We start from the raw sequence: 21,673 nt of genomic DNA, 5'->3' as shown, positions 1-21,673 counted from the left end.
AAGCCACTTTGACCCCCTTAACAATTGTAAAATTGATCAAACATTCTTAAACCTAAAACTTTCAAACACAATTTTAGAAGTGAATGGCCAGCTTTAGATTGAGGTGCGTGATCTTCAGCAACATTGTTAAATTGTTACATGCAACAACAGTCATAATTAATTCAGTAGAACACTTTACTTTTCAACAGCAGATCTTTTCTGTGATTTGGATTGGTAATTTAATGCCATCTTGGTTTCCATTCCAGTGTATATAGCGACACCTAGAATTAGACAAGAAGAGTAAAAGGAGATTGTTACTTGAGACCAGCGAGCTGAAAAATCTACTGAACTCAATCCATCCCAAAAGGACAAACCCTCATCATAGAGTGATTTAAAGTGGATGTAAACCCGATTCATGAAATTTGAGCTGGGCACATATATCTGCAGTATTTTGTTATCTCTTTTCAATGAGCCAAGTCTTATAGCTCTCTTCTGAACGGTTCCTCTGTTATCAGCCTGAGAACTCCTGACATATTTTTTCACTGTTTAGACAAATGCAGCCTGACTCTTTTGTCAAAGGAGGTTGCTAAAATAGATTAGCAGAGAGTAGCTCCTATTACAAAACAGCTCTCAGGCCCCGTACACACGACCAGTTTCCTCGGCAGAATTCAGCTTCCGACCGAGTTTCTGGCTGAATTCTGACGAGAAACCCGGCTGTGTGTACACTTTCGGCCGAGGAAGCCGACGAGGACCTCGGCGAGGAAATAGAGAACATGTTCTCTATTTCCTCGTTGTTCTATGGGAGCTCTCGGCCCGCCGAGCTCCTCGGCGGCTTCAGGGCTGAACTGGCCGAGGAACTCGATGTGTTTGGCACGTCGAGTTCCTCGGCCGTGTGTACGGGGCCTGAGAGTCTCTGCCTATGAGGATAGGGGTGTGTGCCTTTTCTCCAATCAGCAATGTTAGCTTTCTTGACTGTATGCCCAGACATCACACTCTGTGTTAACCAGGAAGAGAAAATCTAACACGATCTCAACTTTCTAAACATAATATAAATGTGAAGACAGATATACATGTAAAATGTATGTAGGGAGATTTGGTTAATCTCTGTGTATCATCTGAGGCTGTTCACTTCACTGGGTGTATGAAGGGTTTACATCCACTTTAAGACCATTCAAAAACTAGACATTCACAAGGGAATTCACTGCTGCTCTCTGTTGAATAGGGGAAGCCTACATTGGTTTAGATAAACAAAGAAACATAATCTTACTAATCTTTTAATATATTAGTCTGTGTTTGTCAGCAAAAATACAGTACAAAAGGAAACAGTAACATCTAGCCACCCAGCTACTGCAGTATTCTCTGTACCAGCGTGCACTGGCAGTCAGAGTAACAGATAATAATGCCACTACTTTGGTGAGGCTGAAAGCTCTTACTCCTCTAATCTGCACAATGTGGACAAGAATATTCAGGCAGCCATTCTATACCTTCCTATATATTTTAGAGGGTGGTTGTAAATTAGGGCAAACTCTACAGGTATATACAGGTTTACATGAGAAAAAACAAAGTGCCTGATGAAAGGGCTACATCTGAAAACAAGTCAATGGAGGAGCTTTATTCAAGGTCAACTTGGTCCCCATGTAAAGTTTAAGGCCTAGTACACACAATGAGATTATCGGACAATGTTCATCATTTTAGATGCTAATCACCATATCGAAAACGAATAGGTTGCTAAAGTACGAAAATTCTCGTATGACAGAATAAAAATTCAGAAGTGATGCAATGGGTTGTAGTGTATTTGTATTGTATTTCAGGACAAAAACTGTACCGATTAAACGAAAAACCATACTAGCTGGTATCGTATGAGAACATTTTTTGGGGTTTGTCCCTTTAAACAATTTTGGACGACAGCTGTGTACTAACAATCAGATTATCATACGATCGATTTGAAAGTGGTATTTTTTGTACGATATTCTAATCGTGTGTATGGGGCTTACCACTCTTGACAAGGTTTAGCACTTTAACCCTGGAGGTGCCACCACCACATGCTATTGTTCCTTTTGCTGGCTTTCCTAATGTCAAAGTTGTTCAATCTGTATGGTAAACTGACATCCAATGGGAGTTGATTTACATGGCTATGTGCTGATCAAGTTGCTACTTTGTAAATTAAATTGATCTTAATTTTATCAATTAAAAGGGTGCTTTGTCTGCACTATCCGGTTTGCTCCATTTTGTTTTGCTCTTACTGACGGTTATACTGTTAATGCATTTGGATATACACTCACCGGCCACTTTATTTAGGTACAGCTTGCTAGTACTGGGTTGGACCCCCTGTTTACCTTCAGAACTACCTTAATTCTTCGTGGCATAGATTCAACAAGGTGTTGTAAACATTGCTCAGAGATTTTGGTCCATATTGACATGATAGCGTCACACAGTTGCTGCAGATTTGTCGGCTGCACATCCATGATGAAAATCTCCTGTTCCGCCACATCCCACCACTGCTTTATTGGATTCAGATCTGTTGATGTGGAGGCCATTGGAGTACAGTGAACTCATTGCTTGAGATGATTTGAGCTTTGTGATATGGCACATTATCCTGCTGGAAGTAGCCATCAGAAGATGTGTACACTGTAGTCATAAAGGGATGGACATGGTCAGCAACAATACTCAGGTAGGCCGTGGTGTTTAAATGGTGCCCAATTGCTAATAAGGGCCCCAAAGTGTGCCAGGAAAATATCCTCCACACCATTACACCACCAGCCTGAATCGTTGATACAAGACAGCATGGATCCATGCTTTCATGTTTACACCAAATTCTGACCCTTTCATCTATATATTGCAACTGAAATCAAGACTCATCAGATCAGGCAACGTTTTTCCAATCTTCTACTGCCCAATTTTGGTGAGCCTGTGTGAACTGTAGCCTCAGTTTCCTGTTCTTAGTTGACACCCAGTGTGGTCTTCTGCTGCTGTAGCCCATCTGCTTCAAGGTTCAATGTGTTGTGCATTCAGAGATGGTATTCTGCATACCTTGGTTGTAACAAGTGGTTATTTGAGTTACTGTTGCCTTTCTATCATCTCAAACCCATTCTCTTCTGACCTCTGAAATCAGCAAGGCATTTTCATCCACACAATACCGCTCACTGGATATTTTCTCTTTTTTGGGTCATTCTCTGTAAACCCTACTGATGGAAAAACCTTGGATGTTTTTTCCGACGGAATTCCGCTCAAGCTTGGCTTGCATACACACGGCCACACAAAAGTTCTCAAGTCCGTCAAGAATGTGGTGACATACAACACTACAACACTACAACGAGCCGAGAAAATTAAGTTCAATGCTTCCGAGCATGCATCGATTTTTTTCCGAGCGTGAGTCGGAATTTTGCACGTCGGAATTTTGCACGTCGAAAATTTTGAGAACCAGCTCTCAATCTTTTGTTGGCGGGAATTCCGACAGCAAAAGTCCGATGGAGCATACACACGGTCGGAATTTTCGTTCAAAAGCTCACATCAGACATAAGGCTGCTTTCACACGGGTCGGCAACCTGCGATCTCGGCTTTGCGAACCTGCTATCCCAAAGCAGAAGGTCACGGGCCACATCAGTGGGCTCCGCAAGCCACATGTGGCCCCCGGGTATAGGGTGAACAAGGTTATATAAGAGAAAAAGCATGTTTGATAAATTAACTGGTATACCTATGTAAATGGATTTCTAAACGAAACCTAACCAAAGGACAATTATAAAGAATAAAGCTAAGGCAATATCTGACCCCAAAAGTACACTACCTGTTTACTATACTGTAGTGTACAATGGTGGCAAAGTATCCAGGCTCACGTTGTCAATTTACTAAACAAATGTTCCATTTGACTTACCAAATACCCTTTCTGTGTTTTTCAGTGTGGCGCCACGAAGCAACAGGTTCTCAGACCCTAGAGGCCTGAAAATTAAAGAAAAGTATTGGGAAAAAAAATCACATAAAGAAAGAATAGGTTGAAAAATATAACAAATACAATTGCAAACTGTAGAATTTAATTATAGAAATGTTTAACACTAACCTGGCAATAGTGTCTTCTGTTCCATTATAAATATTTATTCGGCCAACAAACCTGAAAAATAAAAGTGCCACATACATCAAAGTTAAAATTATATAAAATCATTTTTAATATCCTAACAACAACATTATCATTATTATTAATAATTAATATCATGTCAAGGATTTTATGCCCAAAAACGAGTAGTAGAAGAGTATTCCTTAAACAGTAGCCGATGCAATTGCAAAACTGATTTTCCTACTGCAGCCTACAAAATGAAAAGCTTAAAGTGATTGTAAAGACAGGAGATTTTCTTTATCTTAATGCATTCTATGCATTAGGATAAAAAACCTTCTGTGTGCAGCAGCCCCCTTCAGCCCTCTAATACTTACCTGAGCCCCGTCTCTATCCACCGCTGAGCATGTGTGCCTATCTCTCCTGATTGGCTGAGACACAGCAGTGGCGCCATTGGCTTCCACTGCTGTCAAAGTCAGTTAGCCAATCAGGAGATAGAGGGGCGGGTCCAAAGTGAAGCTTAGTGTCTGAATGAGCACAGGGAGCTGCGGCTCGCCTCGGGTGCCCCCATAGCAAGCTGTTTGCTGTGGGGGCACTCAACAGGAGGGAGGGGCCAGGAGCACCAAAGAGGGACCCGAGAAGAGAAGGATCAGGGCTGCTCTGTGCAAAACCATTTCACAGAGCAGATAATTATAACATGTTTGTTATTTTTAAATACAAATAAAAAACAAGACTTTAGTTTCACTTTAAAGTGCCAATAATATGAGCAATACAATTTTTAGATATTTTAATTGGGTAGTAAAAGTACCTTGAAACAAGTCCTCACTCATCTCTGTAGCTATAGGCATTGCAAAGAAAGGCCTCGTTCACACAGGGCCCCGTGCAGGGCCATATTTACTTGCATGGGGATGCACAGCTGTGCATGCGTGTAGCTAGTGCCACTCATATCTATTGGGACAACGCGGCTGCACAGACACAGCCGCTGTGTCCCAATATGACCTGGGTACATCCATGTAGTTGCTGCAGCCCAATAGATAGCTATGAGACTGACAGCATGGGGAAGCACGCAACACCCGTGGCATAGGAAAAGTGATTGTCACTGGCGCAAAAATAAGTTCTAAATAATACTATATTGACCTGCTGCAGTGCTTTATAAACCTTCTAGGAGGTTTAGGTGAAAAAATTGAGGAACATCCTGAGAGGACTCACCAACTTTAACGGAATAAGTTTTTGAGGCACATTACCAGCTGGGGTCTGGTGAGTTTGCATTTCAGCAGTTGGTGGTGGTAGCACTTATCTTTGTCGGGTGGAAGAAGTGACAGCACCCTGTATGCATGAAATATAGCACCAGGATTTAAACTCAGCAACACTTTCTGTTTGGACTGGAATTTGTGAACTGGCGCTTACCCATAATTGGGGACGTGTTGCAGCATGAATGCACATGAATTGTGAAAAACTAATTTTTGGCACCAACGCACTTTATTATTATTTTTATATATTAATAATATTATTCATTATTTATATGTTCGCACACTTGTGCATGTATATTCATAATAGTTTATAGACTCACTTATAGCACTTTGGAATATTGTTTCACAAGCACATCATTTGGGGTAGCCATATTTATTTATTTATTTATTTATTTATTTTTGATGGCACAGCATATGCACATAGCATCACGCTAGTACATATGTTCACAAGAGCTGTTTCTATAGTGACCCATCACGTACATCACTGTACTGGATCTAGCACTATATCACTATAGGGGTCAAATAGAAAAAAAAAAATTTGGGTAAACTAAAACATTTTTTTTTCTAAAAAAAAATAAAAAATATATTTTTTTGATATCACATTATTATACCAGCGCAGTACCAACACCCGTGGCATCCCCGTGCCATTAAAACATGGCCACGCACAGGGCACATATGCAATTGCCTTGTGTGAATAAGGGCAAATTCACCTTCACAGTTCATAACAAGGACACTGAAATTACAGCTTTTTTCTCTAAATACACAATCTTGGTATCCTACCAGGCTACACACCAGGTGTAAACACACAGCAGGCATTTTTAAGCCATTAGAACTAGACTGAAATCGGACTTTAGGAGTTGTTGCCGTGAACTTCACAATATAAGCAGTTAGGGTTGTTTAAAGCTCTTTTGCCATTTGTTAAGAATACAAAAGGACTCTCATGTCCCAAGTCTAATGCCGTGTACACACGACCGTTTTTCGGGTTCTAAAAAATTACGTTTTTTTTTAATGTCATTAAAAACTATCGTATATGGGCCTTTAGAGCATTTTTCGGGTTCTGAACGTTGTCGTTTTTCGGTTGTAAAAAATGGTCGTGTGTGGGCTTTAACGACGTGAAAAATCCGCACATGCTCAGAAGCAAGTTATGAGACGGGAGCGCTTGTTTTGGTAAAAATACCGTTCGTAATGGAGTAAGCACATTCATCACGCTGTAAGGCCACGTACACACGGTCGAACATGTCCGCTGAAACTGTTCCACGGACCAGTTTCCGCGGACATGTCCGACCGTGTGTACGGCCTAGCGGACAGGTTTCCAGCGGACAAAAGTTTCTTAGCAAGCTAAGAAACTTGTCCGCTGGAAACATGTCTGTCGGACATGTCCGATGGTTAGTACACCTAATCGGACAAGTCTGCTGGTTATGACGTGTAACCAGCGTCCCGAAATCCCACACATTCGTCGAATTGATTCAACGCATGCGTGGAAGCATTGCACTTCCGTGTTTGAGAACGTCTGTGTCTTCTACGTCACCGCGTTCTCAGTGTGTGTACACACATCAGACCAAAAGCTCCAAGGAGACATGTCCGATGAAAACGGTCCACGGACCATTTTCATCGGACATGTCTCCTCATGTGTACGGGGCCTAACAGACAGAAAAGCGCGAATCGTCTTTTACCAACACAAAATCAGCTAAACCAGCCCAAAGGGTGGCGTCATCCGAATGGAACTTCCCCTTTATAGTGCAGTCGTATGTGTTGTACGTCACTGCGCTTTGCTAGAGCATTTTTTTTTTCAAGATCGTGTGTAGGCAACACAGTTTTAATGATCAAGTTGAAAAAAAAATTGTTTTTTCTAGAGCCAGAAAAACATAGTTTTTTACAACCCGAAAAATGATTGTGTGTACGCGGCATAAGCGCAGGAGCACTTAGGTGTAACTCAAGCCAAATGTTTTCAGCTTAGAATGAATTCGAGAAGGGTAAGACCTTTTGTGGGTTTTTTCATTGCTGTTTGCGCCCCCATTGGTGAGATTTCCTTGCAGTTCCTGTTTCCAGCAGGAAGTAATTGAAAACTTCCTCAAAAGAAAAGGAAAATTACAGTTGTCAACAGAATAGGTGTATGCAATGGGAGATTGGCCTTCTAGCCCAATTTTGACGATAACCATATAATTTTTAAATGTCCCATCACTTTCTGTCTGACACATTGCGCACCATGACAAAAAGAAAGGGTGAATATCCCAATTGTAAATGTGGCAGCAGAAATAAAAAAAAAATTAAAACTGTTCTACACTCTTTTCAAAATGACAATTAATAATTTTGGTTGAGGTTCTACTTGGAGGATAGGAATTGACACTTTCCTGTGCATAGTGTACCAAATAGGAACTACAGCGACACTGTTTCGACGTGGTCTGAAGCATCTGTGATGTGTCTTCCCTAGAAATTTGTATTCTTACTTGTAAAGATCAGGCTGAGGTTGTTCACATTCAATGGTTGCATGCAGAGTGTCCATATCTTGCTCATGGTAAAACGCTCTTGTATCTTGAACAGAATGATATGTCTAGTATGGGGAATAGAAATGTAAATGTTATACACATTTTATTTCCAATTAAATATGTATTCAATAGAGAACTTCAATTCTTAAAATATACTTTGTTGCAAAATAAATTTTGGATTTTTGGTTACCTTACATAAAGATAGAACACAAAAATGCACAGTTCTTTGAGAGGCAATATAGTAACAGACACTAGGCCCCATTTACACCTGAGCATAGCGGCAACGCGCTTTCACAATCGTGTTTTTTTTTTTTCATTTCTGCTTGCGTCTTTCCTGCGTTGACGTGCGCAGCTAGGGCAACCCATTTACCTCCAGGCCAAATAGAGGAATAAACCTCCCACCAGGAGGTAAACAGACTGTAATAAAAATTTGGCAGAGGGTCCAACTCTACCTTACTCTTATCCAAAACAAAAAATAATGCATGTACATAAACTTTAAAAACATGCTCTTCTACAGGTCCACTTTAGTACTGCAAAGACGAAGGAAGAATGTTGTTAATATATTGTGTGTGTCTACCGTGGCCCAGGACTGTAATATGTTACAGAAAAATCTATATTTGACTGTAATTGTAAACTATGTTTATCGGCATTCAAGGGTGATTTTACTCCAAAATAAACATACTAATCTACTTCTCGTTTATATTAGATATGAGATCAAATGGAGACAAAGCAACAGCCCAACAAGAGTTGTTACAATAAGCCTAGAAAAATTAAAGATGACATACAGTATAGTATAGGGGGGAAAAGTTAACCAGTGCCTAAAATTCTCCATAGGCGACGCTTTAAATGTATTTTTGAGGTTACCAGTTTAGAGTTGCACAGAAGGTCTGATGCTAGAATTATTGCTCTCACCATGACGTTCGTGACAATAGCTTACATGTGTGGTTTAATCGCCATTTACATATGCGTGCAGGAGTAACGTATGCATTCCCATTTATGCGCAAGCACGGTGGCATGGGGAACGCTTTAATTTTTTTTTCATGTGTTTATTTTATACAAAACATTTTTAAACTTTTTTTGTATTAACTTCATTACCATCACAAGCGATGAACAATCATCCCTTCTGATATCATGGGCAATGACGTGGCCTCTTTCTGGAGAGATTTGTGGTCTATTAAACCCCAAATCTCTCCTCTGGTCTCCCATGTAGGCGATCAGACACAGAGCAGTCTGATTGGCTACTTACCTGGCCGCTGGTGGCCAGGTAAACAAAGGGGCGCAACCGTAAGTGACAAACTACTCGTCGTTCCCGGTTTCCAGGGTTACAGAGAGAGGTTCCTCTCTCTCTCTGTACATCACTCCATCCTCCTTGATGGGACCTGAAGAGCCCCAAAGAGGCGGCAGCAGAAGGGGGGGTGGGACCCCCTTCCGCCACCTGCAGAAGTGATCAAGTGGCTAATTAGCCACTAGATCACTTCATCCTTGTTCAGAATTGATGGCTGAAAAGATTGATACTGGAATAATGCCTGTAGGTACCGGCATCATCCGGTATAACCAATGAAAGCAGAGGACGTCCATGTACGCCCTGCCGGAGGGAAGTGGTTAATTTATTTTACCTCACATGAGCATTTGTGCTTTATATCACTCTGCGGTTTGTTATTTTTGCCTTAGGCCCCGTACACACGACCGAGTTTCTCGGCAGAATTCAGCCAGAAACTCGATGGGAGCCGTATTCTGCCGAGGAAACCGGTCGTGTGTACACTTTGGGCCGAGGAAACCGACGAGGAACTCGTCGAGCCAAATAGAGAACATGTTCTCTATTTCCTCGTTAGTCAATGGGGAAACTTGGCTCGCCGAGATCCTCGGCGGCTTCACAAGGAACTCGACGAGCAAAACGATGTGTTTTGCTCGTCGAGTTTCTCGGACGTGTGTACGGGGCCTCACAGAATGTGAAAAAGACCCACGTTTTTGTATAGTGTATTTAAAGTAGAACTTTTCCTAGATGGGAACGATGGGACACCTTTTGGCAAATGTATGCAGGCATAGGATACACCTCCTGCCATGCCCCCTTAAAGGAGAATTATACAGAAAAAATATTAGTTAAACCCACAAATGTTTTCTTACCACTACTATTCCTTTATACTGGCTTATAACATTTACAAATACAGCATCCGGAAACCCTTTTTGAAAGACAAAAAATGCATTTTATATACAACTATATAGATCATACCAAAATGAGGGACAAATGAGGAAACATGGATAAAGTGACTTTGTTTCAAATCAGGGACATTGTTCGCTATGCCATTACTATTTGTCTTGATGATCATTCTCAATGGAAGAGAAAGTCAATGATTTTTAGGCTGTCACCAGCAGTTTGGGAAAACTTTCATTACAAAACTGTCAAAGATAGAAGTTCTATTGATTAGATGGATATTCACATCCCGCAGCGTACACAGATAGCAATACAAAACCTGTTAACCTTTCACAACCAACGCTAGAGTTTCCTTGTAATGTAAAAAACATTTATTGTAGAACTTTTTTTTCTTTGCATATGGTGACACAAATACAATTGACATTTGAACTCACTTTGTGGCTGGATTCTCCATCCAAACTTGCTGTTGTTACAAAACATGTCCCATCTTCTCTGCTTGTGGATAGCAAGATCATATCACATGGAAAAACTTCATCTTCTTTCACCATTACAATGTCTCCAACCTTGAGAGAAAAGAAACTTGCATAAGTCTAAAATATACCGTGAACCATTAAACGTTAATGACTGCACTTCAGTGATTGCAAAGGGAAATTTACCTAAAAGTTACTCCTGTTCTTACAAATAAGGATCAGTTAATCAGTTAAGGAGCCTTTAAATCGATGACCAATCATCTTTTGGAAGGAATAAATTACTTTACTGTCAAGTTTTTTTTTTGTGGTTTGAACTTTGTGCTAAAATTCCTGTTTCGTTTTTTTTTTTTTTTTGAACAGCCAGGCTGATTTTGGATCTACCATGGTTAATACGTAGTTACATTCCCTTAAAAAAGTATTTTTTTTTTAAAGTGTATTTTTTGTGCGTGTACTCGAGAGAGGAGCCAGACTGCAGGAGTTGGGAGTATGCAGGCCTCCCCCAGAGGCAATCTGCCACCTTTCTCCATGCCCCGGGTGGCAATGGTGGGTGTGTGAGGGGGTCCTCCCACACAGCCCGCCCTACCTGCTCCGCTTTGAAGCCCAACGGGGCAGAGGGACTCCCTATAAGGGAGTGAGAGGATCTAGCCCGCTCAACCAGCCCCGTTAGTCCTTCGCCTCTCTTTTTTTAGAGACCGCGTGGTCAAAGTGTGTGCATGTTAACCCAATTTCGAGTGCGTGTAAGTGTGGTGGTTTTTGTGGGAGGGGGGTGGGCGTACTAAGCGCAGGCTTACCTCGCATAGCACACCCACCGGGAGCCGGGCTGAGACCACCAAACTCAATTCACATGTAGCTGAGACCGGGATCCAAACCCCTAGCTGCAGAGGTGAATGGCTTGTCAGCGCAGTGCCAATCGCGTTGAGCCACCGCAGCTCCCTTATTTAAAAAAGTATTTAACTGATGATGGTACATCTTATTATTTGATATTTGTTGCATATTTGGTGATAGTGTTACTATTAATACAGTTTGCATATTTTTACAATTAGAGAGCTGTAAAAAAAATAACATTAATTGTAACTGCCCTCAAATCCTCAACAGAGGAAATGTGCCTGCCAAATCTTTTTATTTCTTTTCACATACATGCCATCTACAACGTAAATAATCAGAAACTTCTAACAATTATTTTAAATAGAACCACAGGCAAAACTTTTTTTTTTAGCTAGAACAAGAGATGGTTCTAACCCCCGTAATTTTTTTTCACAATATATGTCCCATTGCGGAGATTTCCCATCACTTCCTGTCCCATAACCAAACATAAAGTGAGAGGAAATCCCTGCAAATTAAGGGAATTTCTTGGGGACCCCTGGTCATTAGAACTAGTGTCCCCATTGGAAGATTTCTCCTCTATTACTTTTCTGGGGACAACTCAAACTTTGGGATTTTCTTTTACTTTAACTTTCAATGAAAATGGTAAACAGGACAAATAGAGGGTGGATCTCCCTAACAGGGGCACAGACAGCAATACAACTGCAGGTCTTCTAATCCATCTTCACTCAGATCAGCTTTCTTCTAGGGCTATTAAATATTGATGCCTAATATGGGCAGTAACAACTGGATTGCAAAATGGTGACATGTCTATTGACTTATAGCAATCTTAACCAGTTCCCGACCCCCGCATGTACATATACGTCCACAATATGGCACGTACAGGCACATGGGCGTACACGTACGTCCTCGCCTATTAGCGGGTGGGGGGTCCGATCGGGACCCCCCCCGCTACATGCGGAGGTCGGGTCCGCTCGGGGAGCGATCCGGGACCACGGCGCGGCTATTTGTTTATAGCCGCTCCGTCGCGATCGCTCCCCGGAGCTGAAGAACGGGGAGAGCCGTGTGTAAACACGGCTTCCCCGTCCTTCACTATGGCGGCGCATCGATCGCGTCATTCCCTTTATAGGGAAGACACGATCGATGACGTCATTCCTACAGCCACACCCCCAAACAGTTGTAAACACATACTAGGTGCACCCTAACTCCTACAGCGCCACCTGTGGTTAACTCCCAAACTGCAACTGTCATTTTCACAATAAAGAATGCAATTTAAATGCATTTTTTGCTGTGAAAATGACAATGGTCCCAAAAATGTGTCAAAATTGTCCGAAGTGTCCGCCATAATGTCGCAGTCACGAAAAAAATTGCTGATCGCCGCCATTAGTAGTAAAAAAATAAAAATTAATAAAAATGCAATAAAACTATCCCCTATTTTGTAAACACTATAAATTTCGCGCAAACCAATCGATAAACGCTTATTGCGATTTTTTTTACTAAAAATAGGTAGAAGAATACGTATCGGCCTAAACTGAGGAAAAAAAATGTTTTTATATATTTTTTTGGGGGATATTTATTACAGCAAAAAGTAAAAAATATTGCATTTTTTTCAAAATTGTCGCTCTATTTTTGTTTATAGCGCAAAAACTAAAAACCGCAGATATGATCAAATACCACCAAAAGAAAGCTCTATTTGTGGGGAAAAAAGGACGCCAATTTTGTTTGGGAGCCACGTCGCACGACCGCGCAATTGTCTGTTAAAGCGACGCAGTCCCGAACTGTAAAAACACCTTGGGTCTTTAGGCTGCATATTGGTCCGGGGCTTAAGTGGTTAAAGTGTAACTAACACGTTTTGGATAGAGTGGAGATGGATTAGAACACTTGTTGAGTTTTATTGCAGTCTGTGCCCCTGTTATGGAGATTCAACCTCTCTATTTGTCATGTTTACCATTATCATCGAAAGTGAAAGTAAATGAAATGATTAATAAAGGGGAAATCGTCCAATGGGGATTTCTGCACTTTGAAGGGATTTTGTATCACTTCCTGTTGTGTCTACAGAACAGAAGTGAAGGGAAATCTCCGCAATCAGACACAAATAGCAAACAAAAAAAACCCAAAAAACTAACTGGGGTTAAAACCCTCCATACTCTATCCAAAATGAAAAAAAAAAGTTGTGCCTTTAGTTCTACTTTAAGGACTAACCCTGGTCAACTGATGTTGAGAATAGGTATTGTTTAGAATTGCTTGGACAGCTGTTTTGGTTTCAAGGGGTTCATAAACATACTTGGTCAACCGACTCAATCCTGCAAACATATAGAGACATCTTTCTTATTAGAGTCCTTGTGATCAGATTGTTTGGACAACCATCTTATGTTTATTGATGGCTTAATATGCAACAGAGGCAATCGGAAACAAAATATATTTTTCTTGCCTCCCATCTTTTTATACAGTATAGACCTGATTATTGAAAAGAAGTGTACCAGATTGTGACGTATGTACTCTGTATACTGCACTTGGACTTACTCTTAGTTTCTGGCTTTGTTTTCGAACAAGTTTTCCATGCTGGATGACATGGACAGAATATTGGTTCATTGCATTGTCAGCTTTGTGCCTTAACCAATCTTCATAGCCCTAAAACAGAAATGAATAATGGAGTCATTTATAAACTAAACATAAATAAACAATGGGAGTCATTTATAAATTCATTCATTTAAATTGGAGTTCTGACTTAAATGTGATAAGTATTAGTTACCTGTTTAATTGCAGTCACAGTGATGACAAAGAAGAGTGGTAGACCACTGGTTATCGGGCTAGTTGGGGTGTCAATAATGAGCTGCAAAGCACAATTACATATAATTAATACATATTATAGTTAGATATAAAGGCAATTTAAAGCTGTAAGGAAAATCTTAATTATAAAGGACACAAACTGATGTTCACAGAACAAACAAAAATGCTGCTTAATCCAACCTATAACTTACAAGGAAGAAAGGCATTCACTGGAAAACCCCCAAATATGTCCCAGACTTTTATTTAGCAAAATTCAGTGCTGGGAAATTTTAGTGCTGTTCAGAGTATTGTGTCATCCATGCACACTTCTTTCTTGCTAGCTATAAATTGATTTGAGAAATTAACACTTTTTAATGTCTTGTATTTAGTGAAGAAACACACTGGTGGTCCCCACCCCAGACTTCTGGTGTGTTGTACAGAGAATGGGGTTACCTTCTACATAGGGATGAGAAGTTTGATTTAGCTTAAAGGGTTTGTAAAACCTTTATTTTTTTATACATATAAAAAACATATCTATACTTACCTGCTCTGTGCAATGATTTTACACAGAGCAGCCCCAGTTCTCTTATTCTGGTGTACCCCACTGGTTCTCCAGTCCCCTCCTGTTAATCTTGTGCCTCCACGGAGAGACGCTTTCCATGGGGGCACCCGCTCCCAAGGTCCACTGCTGTGTCCATTAACACAGACAGCCGGACTCACCCTGCCCCGTGTCACTGGATTTGATTGACAGCAGCGGGAGCCAATGGCTCCTGCTGCTATCAATCTGTCCAATGAGGAGAGAGACAGCAGCTGGAGCCGCTGCACTCGTGCACATCGCTGGATCGGGGTCAGGTAAGAAAAAGGGGGTGTTTGGGGGAGCTGCAGCACAGAAAGTTTTTCACCTTATTGCATAGAATGCAGTTAGGTGAAAACCTTCAGGGTTTAAAACCACTATCCATGGATTGAAACTGGGATGGTTTAGCAGGGACTGCCAAATTTCGATCTATTGACTGACTTGTCTACAACCAGCATGTGAGGCCTCGTACACACGGCCGAGAAACTCGACGGGCAAAACACATCGTTTTGCTCGTCGAGTTCCTTGTGAAGCCGCCAAGGATCTCGGCGAGCCAAATTTTCCCATTCCCGTCGGGGAAAAAGAAGACATGCTTTCTTTTTGGCCCGACAAGATCCTCGTCGGTTTCCTCATCGAAAAGTGTACACACGACCGGTTTCCTCTGCAAAAAAAAAAAACAGCAAGCTTCTTGCTGGTTTTTGCCGAAAAACTCGGCCGTGTGTAAGAGGCCTGAGTTTTTTTACGACATTTGATGTGGATGGGGGAATCTTTCTCAATGTGCTATTGTGTTCTGACGGCAGGGACCCTTTCCTGAAGTCAGAATACAAAGATCAGTGCTGCCAGCTATAGCCGGTACCACTGATCGGTCAGGAAAAACCCAGAAGGCTGGTTGTACAGAAGTCGATCAGGAGATCGAGTTCTGTACAACAAGGGTGCCCATATACATGGATTGAAATTCCCTGTTGAACTCGCTGAAATTCACTTCATGTATTTCCGGCTTAAAACTATCTCAAGAGACCCTACAAATTCTGCAAATATGCAACAAACCCTCAGACGATAATTACTGCTCACAGGCTGGTCCAGCAAGGAACAATGAAAAACAATCACTTTACTGTTTATGGAACAGTTACTCAAAAAGACAACTAGATAACGATTTTACATGTTCCAATTTTAGTAGCATTCATGCCTGATAAAATGGAAATTTAGGAGGCAACACCTGCTTTACAGGAATCATTAAGATGAGATATGCACACGGACATCTATAGATTTATCCACAACTCAAGGTCCACAAAGATCTATTTATTGCAAAAAGGAAAAAAAAAATCCACTTACTACAGAAAAAGCACATTATTCCCCTTGATGTACAGTATTAAGGAATATAGGTGCATGGATTATCTTTAAAGTGTTTTCCACAGACTTTGGACAACTTAAGACATATTGACAATGCAGGGAAAAGTAAAAAAGGACCTTATAACCTTCATGTGCCCCCAAAAGCATGTACTTATCTTTCCTTGTTCTCCCACCGCTCCATTCAAATAAAGGGAGAGAAGTAAAATACCTAAAACTTAGGCCCCGTACACACGACCGGATCTATCCGCTGGGATTGATCCGCGGATCAGTTCCAGCGGACAAATCCGGTCATAAGTACGGCCTAGCAGATATTTATCCGCGGAGATTCGTCCGGCCGGTCCATTTCAAGTGGATAGAAATTTCTTAGCATGCTAAGAAATCTATCCGCTTGAATCGGGACCAGCGGATTGATCCGGTGGTCTGTACAGACTCACCGGATCAATCCGTCCGCTCCCCTCCCTCGCATGCGTCGTAATGATTCGACGCATGCGTGGAAGTACTTACCTTCCAGCGTCGCGCACGTCGCCGCGTCATCGTCACCACGGAGGAATTCCATACGGATTTTGATCCGATGGTGTGTACACGCCATCGGATCCAAATCCGGAGGAGGAATCTCCGCTGGAAACGGTCCAGCGGACCGTTTCCAGCGGAGATCCGGTCGTGTGTACGAGGCCTTAGGGGTATGGAAAAGCAGGAGATTCACTCCCCCTATCCCATGTGACAATGCTAGGTGCCTCCTGAATTGCCTAACACTGGCCATGCTGGGCAGGTTCAGTCCTTCTGAATCTACCGGTGACAAAAGGATCGGTTCAATTTAAGATATTTCAATTAATAGGAATGGCTCCAACATATCTCCAGCAACAGGTTTTTATATTTCTATTAGATGGAAAGCATCTCCCATTTAAAATAAATAAATGTTATAAACAGAATAAAGCCCATCAAGAGAAAATTGATACCATTAGTAAGGTAAAAATGAAGAGATTGGGGAAAAAATGGCACCCAAACATATAGTTGTAGCACCATCTAGCTAAGTGTGCTAGTGTTAGTCGTAGGGTAGGTACATTTGGCCAGGCTGAGAGCCAGGCTGGGTTGAATCTGGGTCAGGGTAAGTGACTCAGGGAGGCTGGATGACTCATCAGGCAGCACCTCTGATACCTCCCCCGACTTGCTGAAACCTTGGAGAAGCTTCTAGAAGAATAGGAGGGAGGTTAGGAGGAGCTGCCTGGAGTATTAAGGAGGGCCACAACCAATCCCCAGCAAATAGGCTGGCAGGGTGTAGGCCCCTCTCAAATACTCAGGTTCAGGCCAGTAGGGGCAGTGGAGTCGTGTGGAAGCTGGACATGGAGTGCTGAGGAGGCTGTCGGTAGCCCTTGCGGGTAACCCCCTAGTCTGGGGGGGGTGTAACCTTGGGCCTGGGGGTAGGGTGCTGGAGAGATCCTCTTACAACACATGGAGGAGTCCTGTCCAGAGGCAGGTGAAGCAAGAGTGAGGACAGCAGGAGCCAGCGAGCATGTCCAGGAGGTCTCCACAAGAAGTCAGCCAGGTGAGCTGTGCAGTCTGGAAGAACTGTGGGATGTAGCTAGTGAAAGGGGCTGCTGAAGCCGGGCAGGCTGGGAGAGCCTAAAGAGGTGGTGCTAGGACCAGTGACTGGCTAGCTGACTTTGATTGAAAGCAGCAGGAGCAAATAGTGCCGCTGTTGTGTCTCAGCCAATCAGGAAGGAGAATTTCAGATGGCTGAGACACTCGTGGAATTTGCTGGACAGAGAGGGACATCAGGCAAGTTTTAGGGGGGCTGATGCACACAAAAGGCTTTTTATCTTAATGCACAGAATGCAATAACATAGAAAAAAAACTTCTGCCTTCACAACTCAATGTTGAACCCTACAGACTGATGCCGCATACAGACGGACGTTTTTTGTGATGAAAAAAAACGACGTTTTAAAAAACGTCATTTAAAATGATAGTGTGTGGGCAAAACGTCGTTTTATGTCTTCAAAAAAACGACAAAAAAAAATTCGAACATGCTTGAATTTTTTGTGTCGTTTTTCAAAACGTAGTTTTTTACTTCACAGAAATTGACCGTGTGTAGCAAAAAACGACGTTCAAAACGACGTTTTTACACCCGCGCATGCCCAGAAGCTAGTTATGAAGCAAGCTTCAATGGAAAAAAGTGGTGAAACGTAACCTCGCTTTGCTAGAGCATTGTGAAAAAACGATGGTGTGTAGGCAACTTCGTCTTTGAAAATGATGTTTCAAAAACGTTGTTTTATTTCATGATTTAAAACGTCGTTTTTTTTTCATCACAAAAAACGACCGTCTGTATGCGGCATAAGACTGGGATGCCATTAAAGTTCATGTGCCTGTAAAGGCAGGTGTCCCAATACTTATGGTAATATTTTTTTATTTTATAATTTTTTTACTTCATATAGATTGTAATTTGGTGCCCTTGCAATGACTCTTCAAACTAAGAAAACCTATTGAGTGATCCAAAATTATTCTGAACTGCTATTATGTCATTCTAGGCATGTCACATTTTTTATTTATTTATTTTTTTACTTACCTGTACAAGGAAAATAATAAGAAAATAAAAATTTGCTATTCTTCTGAACTGTTCAAATAAATTCTTCGGTACAAAGTTCCAAAATGTGTACTGAAAAGAAAAACAATTTCAGGACGCTTTGTTATGAATCTGCAATTTTAACATGAACAAAATACAACAAATACTGATATTGAAATCTTGATAAATGCGATCTGTACAGTATGGAAGTATGGAAGAGCCCTGGGGCCATCATAAAAAAAAAAAAATACTAAATTCTGAGTTTCAAAGTCAGAATTCTGAGATTAAAAAGACAGAATTCTGTGTTTCAAAGTCAGAATTCTGAGATTAAATGTCAGAATTCTGAGATTAAATGTCAGAATTCTGAGTTTCAAAGTCAGAATTCTGAGATTAAATGTCAGAATTCTGAGATTAAATGTCAGAATTCTGAGTTTCAAAGTCAGAATTCTGAGATTAAATGTCAGAATTCTGAGATTAAATGTCAGAATTCTGAGTTTCAAAGTCAGAATTCTGAGATTAAATGTCAGAATTCTGAGATTAAATGTCAGAATTCTGAGTTTCAGAGTCAGAATTCTGAGATTAAATGTCAGAATTCTGAGATTAAATGTCAGAATTCTGAGTTTCTAAATCTAGTAGTCTCTATTAGGAGGATTTTAGGAGCAATTAGCAATAATGTAGTAACACCCATAGACCATCATTCTGCAGACATACAAGTGTGGTGCTCTAGATATTGATCTGTAAATCTATTTTAGTTACAGCATACAGTATGGGGAAGCAGGCAGTGCTGGGCTCTCTGGTTCCTCTACTGTATTAACAGTCCCACAGTTTACTGTCATTTGCTCTAACATAAAGAGGGATGCTGAAAACGAGTGTATTGTGTGTGTGAGGGGGGGGGGGGGCTGATGACACCGCTTCCATAGATAACAGAACACAATGCACCCCAACTTTTAGGAAACATTGCACTGTTGCCCCAACAAGAGGGAATTGTGAGCACAATGTGTGTCTTTGTTCAGAACGGCTTGATCATAGCAATTACATGTCTGGACTAATTCTTACAGAGAATGAACCCCATATTACACATAAAAAACAACACAGGTATATAACTTGAGAATTAGCTCAATGCATAGAGTGACAGACTTGTGATTGATATTTTGTGGGTTCGAATCCAGGAAAGAGCACAATTTGTTTTTAAGTTATATGTATATATACATATTATTTTATACATTGCTCTTAGATTAAAATAGAGATGTCCCAATACCAATATTAGTAAATCAATATATTGAAAATGTATATGTCTTAAAAAAATTAAGCTCTGAGCTGGATTCGAACCCAAAACTTATAAACACAGAAGTCTATTACTCTAACCACTGAGCTATAACCCAAATCACAATTCTCTACTGTTTTTATAGGTTTAATATGGGGTTCATTCTCTGTAAGAATTAGTCCAGACATGTAATTGCTATGATTAAACCGTTCTGACCATAGACACACATTGTCCTTCTGCCTTCTAGCCATTCACAATTCTCTCATGTTGGGGCAACAGTGTAATGTTTCCTAAAAGTTGGGGTGCATTGTGTTCTGTTATCTATGGAAGCTGTGTCATCAGCCCCCCCCCCCCCCCCCACACAGACAGACAATACACTCGTTTTCAGCATCCCTCTTTATGTTAGAGCAGATGACAGCAAACTGAGGAACTATTAATACAGTAGAGGAACCAGAGAGCCCAGCACTGCCTGCTTCCCCATACTGTATGCTGTAACTGAAACTCAGAATTCTGACATTTAATCTCAGAATTCTGACTTTGAATCTCAGAATTCTGACTTTGAATCTCAGAATTCTGACTTTGAATCTCAGAATTCTGACTTTGAAACTCAGAATTCTGACTTTGAATCTCAGAATTCTGACTTTGAAACTCAGAATTCTGACTTTGAAACTCAGAATTCTGACTTTGAAACTCAGAATTCTGACTTTGAATCTCAGAATTCTGACTTTTAATCTCAGAATTCTGACTTTGAATCTCAGAATTCTGACTTTGAAACTCAGAATTCTGACTTTGAAACTCAGAATTCTGACTTTTAATCTCAGAATTCTGACTTTTAATCTCAGAATTCTGACTTTTAATCTCAGAATTCTGACTTTGAAACTCAGAATTCTGACTTTTAATCTCAGAATTCTGACTTTTAATCTCAGAATTCTGACATTTAATCTCAGAATTCTGACTTTTAATCTCAGAATTCTGACTTTGAAACTCAGAATTCTGACTTTGAAACTCAGAATTCTGACTTTGAAACTCAGAATTCTGACTTTTAATCTCAGAATTCTGACTTTTAATCTCAGAATTCTGAGTTTTAATCTCAGAATTCTGACTTTGAAACTCAGAATTCTGAGTTTTAATCTCAGAATTCTGAGTTTGAAACTCAGAATTCTGACATTTAATCTCAGAATTCTGACTTTAAATCTCAGAATTCTGAGTTTCTAAATACAGCAGTCTCTATTAGGAGGATTTTAGGAGCATTTAGCAATAATGTAATAACACCCATAGACCATGATTCTGCAGACATACAAGTTTTGTGCTCTAGATATTGATCTGTAAATCTATCTTAGTTACAGCATACAGTATGGGGAAGCAGGCAGTGCTGGGCTCTCTGGTTCCTCCATTTGCTGTCATCTGCTCTAACATAAAGAGGGATGCTGAAAACGAGTGTATTCTGTGTGTGAGTGGGTGGGGTTGATGACACAGCTTCCATAGATAACAGAACACAATGCACCCCAACTTTAAGGAAACATTGCACTGTTGCCCCAACATGAGGGAATTGTGAATGGCTAGAAGGCAGAAGGACAATGTGTGTCTATGGTCAGAACGGCTTGATCATAGCAATTACATGTCTGGACTAATTCTTACAGAGAATGAACCCCATATTAAACCAAAAAAAACAGTAGAGTTTTATGATTTGGGTTATAGCTCAGTGGTTAGAGTAATAGACTTCTGTATTTCTAAGTTTTGGGTTCGAATCCAGCTCAGAGCTTAATTTTTTGAAGACATATACATTTTCAATATATTGATTTACTAATATTGGTATTGGGACATCTGTATTTTAATCTAAGAGCAATGTATAAAATAATATGTATATATATATATACACATATAACTTAAAAACAAATTGTGCTGTCTCCTGGATTCGAACCCACAAAATATGAAACACAAGTCTGTCACTCTAT

General features: G+C 40.7%; 1 protein-coding gene across 6 annotated transcripts in view; it reads right to left on the bottom strand.

Moving 5' to 3' along the window:
- The window catches only part of ATP11A (ATPase phospholipid transporting 11A), a 251,388-nt gene that overhangs the window by 94,002 nt on the left and 135,713 nt on the right, over positions 1-21,673 (bottom strand). For all 6 annotated transcript variants that reach the window (XM_040336232.1, XM_040336233.1, XM_040336230.1 and 3 more), the window contains exons 3-10: positions 18,458-18,547; positions 13,957-14,037; positions 13,728-13,835; positions 10,347-10,475; positions 7,722-7,825; positions 4,034-4,084; positions 3,851-3,915; positions 179-260 (exon numbers count right to left, since the gene is read on the bottom strand). In XM_040336232.1, coding sequence (XP_040192166.1) covers positions 179-260; positions 3,851-3,915; positions 4,034-4,084; positions 7,722-7,825; positions 10,347-10,475; positions 13,728-13,835; positions 13,957-14,037; positions 18,458-18,547 — 710 coding nt within the window. The remainder of the gene's footprint in view (positions 1-178; positions 261-3,850; positions 3,916-4,033; positions 4,085-7,721; positions 7,826-10,346; positions 10,476-13,727; positions 13,836-13,956; positions 14,038-18,457; positions 18,548-21,673) is intronic.

The sequence above is a fragment of the Rana temporaria genome, chromosome 2 (genome assembly GCF_905171775.1).
Source record: "Rana temporaria chromosome 2, aRanTem1.1, whole genome shotgun sequence".
In the NCBI taxonomy this organism is placed as follows: Eukaryota; Metazoa; Chordata; class Amphibia; order Anura; family Ranidae; genus Rana; species Rana temporaria.
Note: the sequence above shows the minus strand (reverse complement) of the source record. Positions and strands in the feature narration are given on the sequence as shown.